The sequence below is a fragment of the Clupea harengus genome, chromosome 13 (assembly GCF_900700415.2).
Source record: "Clupea harengus chromosome 13, Ch_v2.0.2, whole genome shotgun sequence".
Taxonomy (NCBI): domain Eukaryota; kingdom Metazoa; phylum Chordata; class Actinopteri; order Clupeiformes; family Clupeidae; genus Clupea; species Clupea harengus.
In genome coordinates, this window is record NC_045164.1 from 7,550,942 (window position 1) to 7,565,941 (window position 15,000).

The 15,000-nt window shown below is 44.3% G+C and overlaps 1 protein-coding gene across 1 annotated transcript in view; it reads right to left on the reverse strand.

Moving 5' to 3' along the window:
• The window catches only part of prkceb (protein kinase C, epsilon b), a 94,421-nt gene that overhangs the window by 4,708 nt on the left and 74,713 nt on the right, over window positions 1-15,000 (reverse strand). Inside the window, exons 11-13 of the mRNA XM_031579584.2 lie at window positions 12,735-12,889; window positions 4,491-4,629; window positions 2,814-3,002 (exon numbers count right to left, since the gene is read on the reverse strand). Coding sequence (XP_031435444.1) covers window positions 2,814-3,002; window positions 4,491-4,629; window positions 12,735-12,889 — 483 coding nt within the window. The remainder of the gene's footprint in view (window positions 1-2,813; window positions 3,003-4,490; window positions 4,630-12,734; window positions 12,890-15,000) is intronic.

The window sequence follows — 15,000 nt, forward strand, 5'->3', positions numbered from 1 at the left end:
GTGTTTGTGTGTGTGTGTGTGTGTGTGTGTGTGTGTGTGTGTGTGTGTGTGTGTGTGTGTGTGTGTGTGTGTGTGTGCCTGCAAATATAATGATGCAATATCCGATGCTGTGACGTGCTGATGGGGTTGATGGGGGAGTGGGGGGGTTGTGACCACAGTGGCAGGGAGATGGACCCCAGTGTGACATGACTGCAGCCAAAACAAACACACCACCGCTTTCCCACAAGGCTTTGCAAACAGGCTGGAGACAGCCAAAGTAAACGTAGGACATGTGATGGAAAAATGGAATACACAGGGACATAGGACAAACACACACACACACACACACACACACACACGTGCACACACACACACACACACACACACACACACACACACACACACACACACACACACACACACACACACACACACACACACACACACACACACACACACACACACACACACACAAACACACACGAGCACACACCCTCACACATACAGGAACACAGGAGACACACAGATGCAGGGACACAGTCACATACATACATGGTCACACAAAAACACATACAGAAACAACAATGTACATATGGACATACATGAATACATATACCAGTACAAGTATGCCAAGACAAATATACACACGCAGAGAGATTGACCTACATAAAATATGTTTAGACACACACACACAAACAAAAGTGCCTTGACATACATAAAAAAGTAAGTGCAATCTATAATAAATAGTTTTCCAACATGCATGTTCATGCACTCACACCATGCACACATGCACACACACACACACACACACACACACACACACACACACACACACACACACACACACACACACACAGACTGGGGCTAAAGTCACAGGGGTCGTATAGAGACCCCTTTGTGGCCAGGGCAGCCTTCCTGAAACAACTACCCCCTGATTACACAACTCTTGATAAAAAAGTAGAGAGAGAACAAATCGAGAGAGAGACAGAGAGAGCAGAGAGAGAGAGAGTGAGAGAGAGAGACAGAGAGAGAGAGAGACAGAGAGAGCAGAGAACACAAACAATCTGTTCTTTTCCCACAAGAAGTGTAATTCCTCCCAGGCCTCTCGCCATGCGGCCTAAGTGCCACTGTGAACTCCACCTGAACCCCAGCCAATCTCCCCACTTAACTAATCACTGAACACACACACACACACACATACGCACGCACTAAACACACTGAACACACACACAAATATGCGCGGCAGACAGACAGACAGCGCAAAAGCCACATGCAAACAGACAGACAAATAGCACAAAAACCACACACATGGATTCAAATGTGGTAATATTCAAAGTAAATACATTCAAATACAGGTGCCCCCCCCCCCCCTCTCCCTCCACTCCTCCATCGCCCCTGCTCCTCACCCACTCACAGCTAGACATAGGCAAAAGGAGACCAATAGACAGTGAGAAACACTAATGCAGAGGAGAGGAGAGAAGAAAGGAAGAGAGATGAGAAGAGGAGAGGAAAATAAAGGAGAGAAGTGAGGAGAAGTGGTGAGAGAAGAAGAGAGGACAGGTGCAAGATGAGGTGAGGGCAGCCGGGAGGATCGGGGGATGGAGGTGAAAGAGTCTGTCATTTCTGGCGAATCTTTGATGAAACGCCAAAGTCAAGTTAGCTGCATCATAGATGGAATGAGTAAAGGACTCGAGAAGCCGGCTGGCGAAAGTTTATTCCAACTGACAAAGTTTAGCCTGGGAATTTCGAATGTACAGCACAGTAATCTGAGGTCGTACAATTACAGGTCCTGAGAACACTCTTCAACATTTTCTTCCTTCTGCCGCTGTCTTCTGATGGTAACATAATTTGAAAAGAATAATTCGGGTGAGAGCGTCACTGTGTTTTAATTAAATGTGATGTTGGGTGTACTTGATGTAAATGTATTTCTCTTTCCGTGGGGGAAGATAATGTGAACAATAGGTCTACTTGAGGGGAGTTTGATCCTAACGTGATAGGTGTGAAGGTGTGTGCATACATGGTGATAGGAAAGCATAAGGAAGGGGGTGGCTGTGTCTGGGGGTTGTTGTCATCTTTCTAATACCAAAGATTGGTGGTGATCAATCAGGAAACAGGCTTTATTCTTCCAATAATGCGCAACAAGGGAGAGAGGAAGGTTTCCCTCAGAAGATTCACCAGTGTCTCTGATGAGACATTGAAACAGTCCAAGTTTAAGTATCCTAAACAGAATAATGGGGCCGACCCTACATGAATATGTATCAATCTTCTAATCTGATACGGGAACTGCCACAATGTTGGTTCATTGTGGGGGAAGTTGCTAATTAAAGGATCCAGCCATGGGCAAATGTTTCAGAGGCCTGTATTCATGGGGTTGGGGGTATAAGGAATACAATGACACTATGATATCACCTGAGATGAGAGGTGATGAAAAGACACCCATTTCCTCACACATCTCTGGGACAAAAATATTGGATTATTGATTATTGTCAATCATTATTAATTATGATCTTTAATTCTGATTTGCAACTCCTTCAGGGTCTACTTTAAGGTGTAGGGTGGGGGTGTGTAAGGAAGGGGATATGAAAGGTGTGAATGCCAGGCAGGGAGGGTCTTGCTGCTAATAGGCCTGGCTTGTTAATAGGCTCGTCACCAGCCATCTGGTGTGGCTGAGTCAAAGGGGTAGTAATCAATTGTTATGTATGATAGTATCTGAAACCTACCACTATCTTACAGAAGGAACAAAGCAGACAGATGGAGGGAGATGAAGAAAAAGATGAATAGATGAAGTAGAGAGACAAAGAGAGAGAGAGAGAGAGAGAGAGAGAGAGACTCACAGCCTTGAGGATGCCGACGGCTTCCTTGCTGAGCCAGACGGGGTAGAGCACGTCGTCGTGGAGGATGGACTCAAACAGGTCGTCCTCGTTGTCCGCCTCAAACGGAGGCTGCCCGGCCATCATCTCATACATGAGTACACCCAGAGCCCACCAGTCCACCGACGGACCATACTCTAGCTCCTGCAGGATCTGTGTGTGAGTGTGTGTTTGTGTGTAGTGTGTAGTGTGTGTGTGTGTGTGTGTGTGTGTGTGTGTGTGTAAGACAGGGAAAAAAACCATCAGTAGCACATTACAACATGTTGAAAACTAAAACAGTCTTTCTTCTCCTCACTATCAAACTGTCACGCCTACTCTTTCCTACCACATACTTCCATCTCAGTGAACCACGACCTCATTCCTCAAATACTCCCATGCATCTCCCTCTCTCCCAGGGATGTGACAGCTCCTTTAAGGCCTTTAAGTGCAGCTGCCAGGGCCCTTTAAGTGCCTGACAGTATCTTGAGAGGCCTACTGGACTTGTACACAATAGCAGTCTCATGGTACTGATTTGTGAGCCTTCTATGAAATCATTTACGCAGTTCAATCCAGGAGCAGCAAGATGAACATGAACTTCGACGTTCCTAGAGTCTTGTCTTTTAATGTCATTGATTAGAGGAATGATTAGAGGATTGATTAGAGGATGGCAAGACATGTAATGCAAAGTCAGAGGCAGGCAAAGAAGACTGGAAGCTCAGTAATGTGCTGCATACGTGTATACGAATAGAACGGACACATCTACATTCTGCAACAGTACCTCCACCTCTGCACCGGTGAAGTTAGGTCTGCGTGTACTGGCCAGTGCACCACCGGTGTTCGCTTTGACATGATTTTGATCAGTCTCAAGTTGCTTTTGCGTTCCCTGTGGATCTTGTCTGCACACCGCACTCTTGTTCCGTGCCCTTATGAGGAGCTGGCGGGGCGTTTATGTATGCAAATGCAGGTGTACGAGAACGCGCGTTCAATTTAAGAATCAGTGCACAGCTAAGAAGACTTTGGCGGTTTAAGAAGACATTTTCACGTGTCCAGCGGGGATCTTTCTTAGGGTTGGTCTTACGAAGTTCGTAAGAAGATATTTAAGCAAATAGACATTTCAAAGACATCCACAGAGAGAGGAGGATGATGATGGCTCAATCTATAGCCTTGGTGTGTGGTTTTCTCAGACCTGCTGCTGTAGGTTTGCATTTTGCATTTTGGCCCGGCCAAAGCACACAGATTTCCCTCATTCAGCAAGCTTGGTTACAGCCTTCAAACAGCTGAATAGCATAATATAGCTCAACGTTGAGTTAAGGGCCAGCTATTACCGACTCTACACACTACAGCTACAGCTATTGAAGCCATAAGCTCTTCATACATGGATCTTGTTTTTTTCCAACAGTTGTTGACAATTGTCTTAATGTAATAATTAATATAGCTATGAAACACGTACAATGTGTAAGCTCCACTAGGTGATAATAAGGCATGGTTGTAGTAAATCAATGGATAGGAACCCATATCCATTTAACAGGAGTGGGATGTTATCAGAAACTGGGAACTAAATCAGATAGAGCCCTTCCCAGAGGGCCATACACACACACACACACACACACACACACACACATGTAGACACACACACATAGACACACACATTCACACACTTACCTCAGGTGCAATGTAGTCCGGGGTGCCACAGAAAGTGGTGGTAGTGACGCCATTGAGGATCCCTTCCTTGCACATACCAAAATCAGCAAGCTTACAATGGCCCTCTGCATCCAGCAAGATGTTGTCCAGTTTCAGGTCTCTGCAGAGAGGAAGAAAGACAAAGAGAAAGAGAGGATTAACACTCCTTTAATGTACCAGTTACTCAACATTCATTCTTTTAGCTGAGAGAGAGATGATTTACTGAGATAGGCCATAGCCTATAGGTTCAAGTTGTGTCTGTACATTGTGACAAATAATCATGGCAGGACGAAAGACTCCTCAGTGCCATTGCACTCTGAATGTGAGGAACCAGGACCTGGATCATCTGCTTCAGACAACAAACACACAGCCACAAAGCCAATCAACCCCCATTCATCTGCCAGTGATAGACGCTCCCAAAAGCTGGCAAGGAACCTGGGGCCACTTGACTTTCATCCCACAAGTCTGAGCTTATTGACGATGGAACCTAGATGATTCACCCAACAGATGAAGGTTCATTATGCTAGACATATGCAAGACTACATATCGTGCATCCAACCCATTACTGTAATGACACACTTATACACACAAACATGTTAACACACAAACACACACAGCCAAGTCCAAAAACTGAGGATACATCAGGCATACAGATACACAGTCTCTATCTCTTTTTCTCTCTCTCTCTCTCTCGCTCGCTCGCTAACACATACTTACTCCCCTCTGTGGACCTCAAAGTCCATACGCCCCCCCCCCCCCCTTCTGTGTTCTGCATGTCCTTCGTCTCCTTTATCATAGGAACGAGGGATGAGGAGGAGGAGGAGGGTTGGTGGGAGGGGGGTAGGCGGAGGAGAGCAGAAACGAGGCAGCGAGAGAAAGCAGATAAGGGACCCGCGATGAAAGAGTGTGGTAGCAGGCATGAAACCAGTCTGGTCGGGGCTTGATGGTTGATTGCTGCAAGAATGTCAACATCTCTTCACAGATGTCATTTAACCTGAGGTGTTTTTCATCGGGGTAAACCCTGCCCTGAGCGAGGAGGGAAAGTAAGTGTGTGTGTGGGTGTGTGTGTGTGTGTGTGAGTACAAGAGTGCGAGCAGTGTATGTGTGTGTAAGGCTATAAGAAAAGAAAGGGTGGGAGGAAGGGTGAAGAGGGAGGAATGGAGGGGGGCTTATGCAACTGTTCTCTTTTTGGAGAATTAAAAAAAGGCGCCTACATGACAGACATCTGCACGTTTCTGACCGTGGTGTGAGGGTAGATGCTTGCGGATGTTTTTCCATAGTGCCAGTGCCAGCATTTTTCCAGGATTTTCATTGGCTAATATCCAATATCCAACATATAAAACTCTATATGTTTAATGTAATAGGGCTGAAGGGTCTCCACTAATGCACTGCTGTAATTATCAGCCAGAAAATATTTACACAACAGACACACTCACACGCACATACATAAACTCACACACGCACATACACAAACTCACACACGCACACTGCTCTATCTTTCTGTTGGACACTGCCGACGTGACCCACTGCTCTCCACTCAGCCCTCATAGCCCTCTAGTAGCGCTCAGGATGTTCCAGACTTTTCCATCTGAACATCTTCCTTCTTTCCACTCTCTCTCCCGCTCTCTGTCTCTCTCTCCCTCATCTCCCTCCCTCTCTCTCTCTCTCTCTCTCTCTGTCATCTTTCTCTCCGCTCCTCCTGGTCACGTCCCTCTGGCTGCTCTGCGTCATGAGAAGGTGTCTCTAATTCAGCTCTTCCCTCATATTTGTTTATTGAGATTAAACCTCTACTCCACAGCTCCTTATCTCTATTCTGTGGAAAACATGTGAATGAAGAGACTTCTCTCACCTGCCATTGTCATGGTTTGTACTATTAAATGCAATATAGCTCTGTCTGTCTCTTCACACATCTTTTTTATATCTCTTTCTTCATGCATCTCAATGGGCATTTCTCTTTCTCTCTCACTCAATCTCTCTATCTCTCTTTCACCATCTCTCCTATTGCACTGCTACCCTTGACCTCAGATCCAGGACATCTGGCTCCATTGAAACACATCTTAATCTCTTCAATGGATATTCTGGTTAAAGCCCCACACAGACTCCCCGTGACACTCTTGGACCTGCCTGGTGTGTTCTGCCTGACCTCAGTCTGAACATGGTGACCCAGAGTTTGCACAGCCAAGCCTGCATGGGCATTTATGGAAGGGTGCACTGGTGGACTCCTTTCAACCCAAATTTAGAGACAGGACTTGAGCTCTACCAGTCCAGATGAAAGGAGTTTTGTAACCGTTCCCACAGTGCACTCAGTGCCAGAACATCAGTTCCCTGCATGTTCTAATCAGGTCTGAACTGACCCCGGAACAGTCTCTTTCTGTTATGATAATGTAATTCATTAGTATTACATTCTCATAACATTCAAGTCTTCATTTAGCTTTCATCCAATGCAAGGGACAGCACACAATAATATTTCAGCCAGGTATTAATACAGTGTCTTGCAAGTACTTTTTTCTACCAATGGAGCTACAGACCTATGTAAAAAAAAACAGAGCTATGTCAAAAAAACAGAGCTATGTCAAAAAAATTTAATCTCAACCCTCTCTGCTGGCTTCCAATGTCGAGAGAAAATAAAAATGTTTTGATTAACTTTCTTCTTGCATCCACCATGTTGCTTATTTGTTCTTTTGACCCTTAGCTGAGAGGGATAAAGTAATACTCCAGTCTTCCTGTCTTGTGACAGAGGTTTAGACGGGGAGGAAATCGCATTAATCTCAAGGGATCCTGAGAGTTTTTCACTTCAATTTGTGGCTCAAATTGGCCGATTTGCACCTTCTAAGACTGGCTATGCTGCAGCAGTATGCCAAATCGAATAAAAAAATCACCATCAACATTCACATTGTCATAACCATCATCATTACCATCAGCACCATCATCATCATCTTCACCACCATTACCATCTTCATCATCACGCCTTCATCATCATAATCAATATTATAATCATCATATTCATCATCATCATTGGCAGTTCAATCATGGATTTAAGTTGTCCACCCATCCTCATTCAGCATAACGTCTCCATTTCTTTGAAAAACATATTTTCCAACGTTCAGTCACAGACACGTGATCGTACAGATAGCGTGAAGCATGGGTAGAACTGGAGCATGACGTTACAGAAACAACGTTCAAGGCCTGAGGCGGAGTGCACTAAGTTCATCTCACCCTGTCTTATAGGTCACCAGTCCTCTGGAGGCCACACAAACTGGCCTATTTGGCCTTAACAGAGACATATACACACACACACATACACACACACACGCACACACACACACACACACACACACACACACGCACACACACACACACGCACACACGCACACACGCACACACGCACACACACACACACACACACACACACACACACACACACAGACACGCGCACACGCGCACACACACAGACGCACAGACACACACACACACACATAATATATATATATATATATATATATATATATATATATATATATATACATACACACACATTAAGAGTGCCAATTCATACAGGCCCCTGATTAAAGGGATGTCAGTCTTTAGGGAATGCTGGTCTCTGAGCATGATGGACGATGGTTATTGTCAAGACTATATAGGGTAATGTTTCTTGGCAAGATACCAGACCCTAGTGTTATGAAAGAGAAAGAAAGAGAGAGAGAGAGAGAGAGAGAGAGAGAGAGAGAGAAAGAGAGAGCAATCAGGCCCAATTCAGAGCATTTCCTGTGTTTCATGTTAATCTTGCGGAGTGATTTTTCCATTACGTACTCCGCTACTCTCTGCACCTAGACCTTACCCTCCTTTTCCTAGTACAGTTTGTAGCTAAGACTGACCATTAGAATAACACACACATAAACTCTGTCCCTCTCGTTTTGATTCACACACACACAGACACACACACACACACACAGCTGCGTCATCTGTGTCTTTAGAATTTAACCATTTCACTGAATGCACTTGTTGCCCTATAACCATGACAACCATTAGGAAGACACAGTACATGGAGTTCCTACTGCTAAAAACTTTATCCAACTCTATATGTTCATTATATAATTAGCGAATCAAAGAGAGAACAAGGAACTTTAGAGGACATGGCATCATACTCTTGCTAGGGGAAATACAGGCTCTGTGGATGTGATAGGTGATCTACTGGGCAAACCACAAAGCTGCTTTAGCCAAACCTTCATCTGTTACACACCACACAAAGACAACATTGTGCTGACACTCAATATGGAGTGCATTTGAGATGTGTGTGTGTGTGTGTGTGTGCGCATGATGATATAATATGTATATTGTGAAGCTTATTGTGGGACATCCATAACCCTTATATGTTATTCACAACAGTGACTTATCAGTTGCCGTCACTGTTGTGAATTGTACAGGAATTGAGCATGTTTCTCTCATACCAACATGATAAGTACAAGTGATCCCATTACAGGGAAACCTTACAGAATGCAAAGACAGTTTTTACACTGAGTAAGTAAGCTGATAAAAAGATGATTCTTTCTTCTCCCCTCTCTTTCTCTCTCTCACTCTCTCTCTCACTTTCTCTCTCTCTCTCTCTCTCTCACTCAATTTTATGTTTGTCTCCCTCTATCTAACTATCTGTGTCTCTTTTTCTCTGAAATGATCTGTTTTGCTACACTGGACACTGCCAATCTGGAACATGGCAAGCTGAGGCTTGTCACTAAAAGCATCCAGATCAAACCGCTACTGTTTCCAGTGCAAAACATTCTCCCATGTTTCCCTCTTTCTGGGGTGGGGGTGGGGGTGGGGGGGTGAGGGCGGGGGTGGCAAAGCTGAGACGTGATTGCACAAATTGTTCCAGAACATTTTTTTTCTTCTCCTCCCTCTATGGTATGCATGGTAGGTCATAGAAAGGTAGAAGTTTGTTTTGGGGCAAATAGCCTATATGGCGCCTATATGGCACACACAGACACACACACACACGCGCACACACACACACACACACACACGCGCGCGCGTGCGCGCGCGCACACAAACAAATACTGTTGCATGTCCCACCTCACAGAGGGTGATGTGATGATTTGAGCATTCAATGACAGTTAATTAATGATTCTACAGACCAAACTGACTGTCAAAATACTATCTGCAGCACGTCTCATCATGCTTGAAAGTATCTCTTCTCTAGAGAAAGGGGAGTTTGGCTAATTTAGCATCTCCTAAATTACTAAATATCACTGAAAACCTGTGATATGTTTATAAAAAAAAAATATTTTGATAAGGTATTCTTCAATGTGTTTACCCTTTAAAAAGAATACGTCCACACCATGTATACTTTTAAGGACTTTTCTGTTGAATGCCAATGCACAACGTCTTTACTTAAACAAATGACACACAGACACACAGACAGACACACAGACACACAGACAGACACACACACACACACACACACACACACACACACCACACACCACACACACTCAGGCAGAACAATAGTAAAAGTACAATTTCACATGTATGACCCATTGTAATTTTTTCACACACAATCAAAATCAATACTATCCTCTCCGCTCCTTGCTCCTTTCATTTTCAATGTACCCATGAGCAGATTAGATGGGCTGAGAGATTTCCCAGAATGCACTGTGCTTCAGGGACAGCATGCCACACACCCTGCTTTCCCACAGGCAGAGAGACGGCGCCTGACCCCCCACCGCTAGACACACACACACACACACACACACACACACACACACACACACACACACACACACACTCTTTTACACATCTCCAATCATTTCTCCCAAAAAGTCCAATGAACTATTATTCTCTTCATATAATACACAATACACCATTCACGCTGGCTGGATCACATCCTGCTGGACATCCGCTAGCCGCTCAGGGTACAGAATGACAATGACACCCCCCACCCCACCTCACCCCCCACCCCCCGGTAAACACGGGGTCAAAAGACCAAACGCCCGCTATTGATCAAGCAAATGAATGGAGGCCCAAACTGTATTTACGATGGCCTCTTAACATGCACAATTGCATGGCTCGGGTGGCGTTTGATGGCCGGAGTGTTGGGTGAGACCAGGTGAGTCAGAGACACACAAAGAGAAGAGAGTGAATCAAGGAAGAGACTAAACAAGTGATGGTATCTATCTTGTGTTGAATACCCATTGGCTGAATCAGAGGTATCACTAAAGTGGCCACTGCTTACAGTATGGGGGGTGGGGTGGGCAAAGAGAGGGTGGAGAGAGAGGGGGTTGCCGTGTGACAATGACACATGGAAACTCAAGCAAGAATGACAAAGGAGAAGAGTATGCTGGGAAAAATGGTTCACACACACGCACAGACAGGAGAGAGTGGACAAGTAGAGTTGGAGAAGGAAAGTAGAGAGAACCGGAGAAGAAAGAAGATAACAGCAGATAGGAGAGAAGGAGAGAAGACAAGGGAATCATGGTGGTCAGCAAAACCCAAGATGGCAGCTTATTCTGGTACAGATATGGGCAGACTTGCTTCAGATCACACACACACACACACACAAACAGAGCAAAGGAGGACAAAGAGGGAGAAGGAGGAGAAGAGGAGGAGAGGAGGTGAGAGGTGAGACAAGGAGGAGAGGTAGAGAGAAGAAGTAAGGGAGGAGAGGGAGTGAGGGAGGGAGGAGGAGTAGGAGGAGAAAAGCGAGGGAGAGAACGCGGTCAGAGGTGAGGCAGGCACAGGCCCGCCATAGCGACGCCACGCGTAGTGTGTGTGTGGCTAATGACACATGGACACAAGCATAAACAACCCAGCCTGGAACACATAAATCATCCCCGTCCAGTAAACAACCAGTAAACAAATGGAGGTAAACAGCGTCCCTGTGCCCCACATGCTGGGCAATGGAGCCATTACCAAGAAGGGTCATGACCCAGGTCAGGTCATGTGACGAGCACTCCAACTGGAAAGAACAGAGGCACACAGGATACACTCTTCATCATGAGTGTGTCACACAGCGTCACTAAACCCTGGCATCCATTCTTTGGGAAAAAAGTCCCTCATGGAGTTTGAGAAGTTCTCATCAAAACTGTGTTCATAAAATAACTTTTATGGTACAAAGAAGCCTTTTACTGAAAAAAATGGGTTCTTAAGTCTTGAAACCGGTTCTTCACTACAGAAATACGCTGTAACAGCTGAAAGGAATACAGCACCTCATAGAATATTTTTTGAGGGTTCTCTTGATGGAATTAACCACTTACCACAACCTTATTTTACAATGATAACAAAAACTCCTAGTGACTCTAATTTGGGGATAATATGCCATACTGCACTATGACAATACAGAGATATGCCTTGTATTATAAGAAGAACAAATGAATAATATTAATAAAGTAATAAAGAACTACAGTATTCCTCATTGGAACTCAACATCTAAATGGAGACTACTGCAAATATGCCTTTGAAGCAAGGGCTTGATTATTTAATGTCAGAAAAATGTGGATTGGCTCATATTTTTTCAAATATTCAAAGCGAAAATGCTGAATTTAGGTTACATCTGTGGCCAGTTACAATGATGTTTTGGGTTGAGGCAGTTGGCGTGGGACGGAGTTGTGGTGTTTTTTCAGGCCCAAGACAATACTGTGATGTCTGGAGTTACGGGCTTCATTCAAAATATTCCCCAAAATAGTCCTGTGTAGCAATGAGGTTGTGAGCAAACACATCAAGCTCCTGCTGAAGTTGGAAGCACTTTCATAGTCATGGGTTTATTTCCAAGGTACAGCAAGCATTGCTCCTATTTTTGAGCCTGTACCATTCAGATACCAATACTATAAGTTCATATTCAAATATTCCCAAATTGGCAGTGTTTTGTCAACTAACTAGCACACTGTTATTCTGTTAATGTAACCTCTAACATAAATGTTGCCTGACTGCTCTGTCTGGCTACATCCCACAGCACAGAGAAGTTTTCGTTTTTATCGGTGTGTGAATCAAACCCATTAAAGATGACCTTTGCGATGCTAGTGTGAGACTGTACCAGTTTAGAAACTGGAAGTAAACTCTAACAAGCAGCTAATTCTGGACAAAAAAAGTCTTGAGGCTGATTGATGGGTAGAATAAAAAGGACAAATCCAGAAGAGCAGACTACAAAACCAGGGGAAGACATTGTACTAGGGGAATAGTTAAAGAACCAGGGGAAGACATTGTACTAGGGGAATAGTTAAAGAACCAGGAAAGCACCTGTAGATGACCCCATTCTGGTGCAGGAACATGAGCGCTGACGTGACCTCGGCCGCGTAGAACCGAGAACGCTGCTCGTCAAATTTCCTGGAACGCTGGATTTGGAACATCAGATCTCCTCCGTTCACATACTCCATGACAAAGAAGAGACGATCCTGAGGACAGAGGACAGAGGGAGGAGAGGAAGAGGAATCAGAGGGGTAAATAGTTTAGACTGTTTGGATTCAAATAAAAACAGTTACTGCATTTTCCCATGCAAAGATAAGTAGGACCACTTTTCAAATTTATTTATACATACACATTTATTTATACTGAGTTTGGAACAGCTCGTCTACAGCTCGTCTACAATTTTTAAGTGTAATTAAAATACAACTGAATCAAAAAATATTCTCCTAAGCAATTAATTGGCAAGTTGTCCTCATAGGTCCATGACTTGCAGAACACTTTGCTTTATAAACACTAATTACACGATGCCTTATGTTTTAGAATATATTCCTTAAGTTGGTCTGAAAAAAAAGTTGGCCTGAACAAAGTCACTTAAGGTAAGACGGAAGGCAAGTCCGCATATAACAAGCGGTTTCAGGGGACACAGTTCAGACGGTTCCAGTAAACTCACTGAAGTAAAAATGCAGTAAAATGAGGATGTGAACCCTCTCCCTCCCATCCTCCAATACAATATACAATCAAGAAGAAAAATGTGTTTAGCACAGGCGCGGATGCTGAATGATGATCCTCACTGTCACACACACACTGCATCCACACACAAAACCATGTATCTAGACACACACACACACACACATACACACATACTGTATCCACATCACCCTTTCACCCTCCAGAAATTCAGAAATGAAGAAATCAGAAATTAGCAGGAGCAGTATTCTATAGGATAAACTCACTGAAGTACAAATGCAGTAAAGTGAGGATGTGAACCCTCTCCCTCCCATCCTGCAATACAATATACAGTCAAGAAGAAAAATGTGTTTAGTATATGCATGGAAACTGGATGATGATCCACACTGTCACACACATACAAACACACACACACACTCACACACACAAAACCATGTATGTACACACTCACACACACACACACACACACACACACACACACACACACACGCATACACACACACATATTGTATCCACATCACCCCTTCACTCCCCATCCTAGCATTTCTTCCTTCGATACCCTCTCATCTTACTGGGAGTGAGCCCCCTTTCCTGCATCTCCCTCCCTCTCCAGAATCGGAAATCAGCGGGAGCAGTATTCTATAGGATATAAAAGGACTCCATATAAACCGGGAAAGGCCACTGCTACCCCTGTGCCCATTGTTCAGCCAGCCATCTCCTGCAAAGGTCCACTGACACACTGGACTTTATCATAATAATACCCCCCTCCTGAGGTCTTCCCAGAGGCAGGGAGTGGAGCCATGATGAGACACCAAACTCTGGGCACGGTGAAACGGGCCCATTGTGAGCCCTGTCCGACCTTGAGCTGCTCGGCTGGGAGGAAAAACACGAAGGGGGTCAGGATCTCGGAAGGAACCTGGTCTGAGTGACTTATCTCAAACACTCAGTGAAACAGCTTGATTGCAAAGGAGGGGGGCTGGAGTGTTTTTAATCGTTTTAATCGTGTGTGTGTGTGTGTGTGTGTGTGTGTGTGTGTGTGTGTGTGTGTGTGTGTGTGTGTGTGTGTGTGAATTTTAACACCCCCCCCCTTTCCAGTGGGTAATTGGCATGATTCTGCTGATTCTATAACTCTACTTGCTGATCTGATGTGGCTGTGTTGGTCTTGTTAGAGAGGTGGTCTTGGGAGAGGTCGCCTTCTTCTGCCAAAACTGCTACACTTCAGCCCAGTTTGTTTAAGGGGCTCTGAACAATGAGTATTGTCTCAAGGCAGCCATCAACTGGCTACACTCATTGTGGCGGCAGAAGTGGTAGATTTAGCTGTTTCTGCAAAATGGTTGACCTGTTCATGTTAGTTAGAGCTTTGATTTAAGTTGAACTTAGGTCCTATTGGTAAAGGTGGCTTTACTAAACCTGAAAAATGTCTATGAAATCAAATGTTTTATGATTATGTTCCGCTTTCAGTAGGATAGAGTTCATGTAAATGCATCAAATATGTTTCATAAAAGACATACTGTACATAAGAATACATTTGCATTGTAGACTCAAGCAAATACTGTAACTGATAAAAATCCTACTATAAAAAAGTAACAAAACCAAAACCACTGATTCTCCCCTTTATACACGCATTTTTACT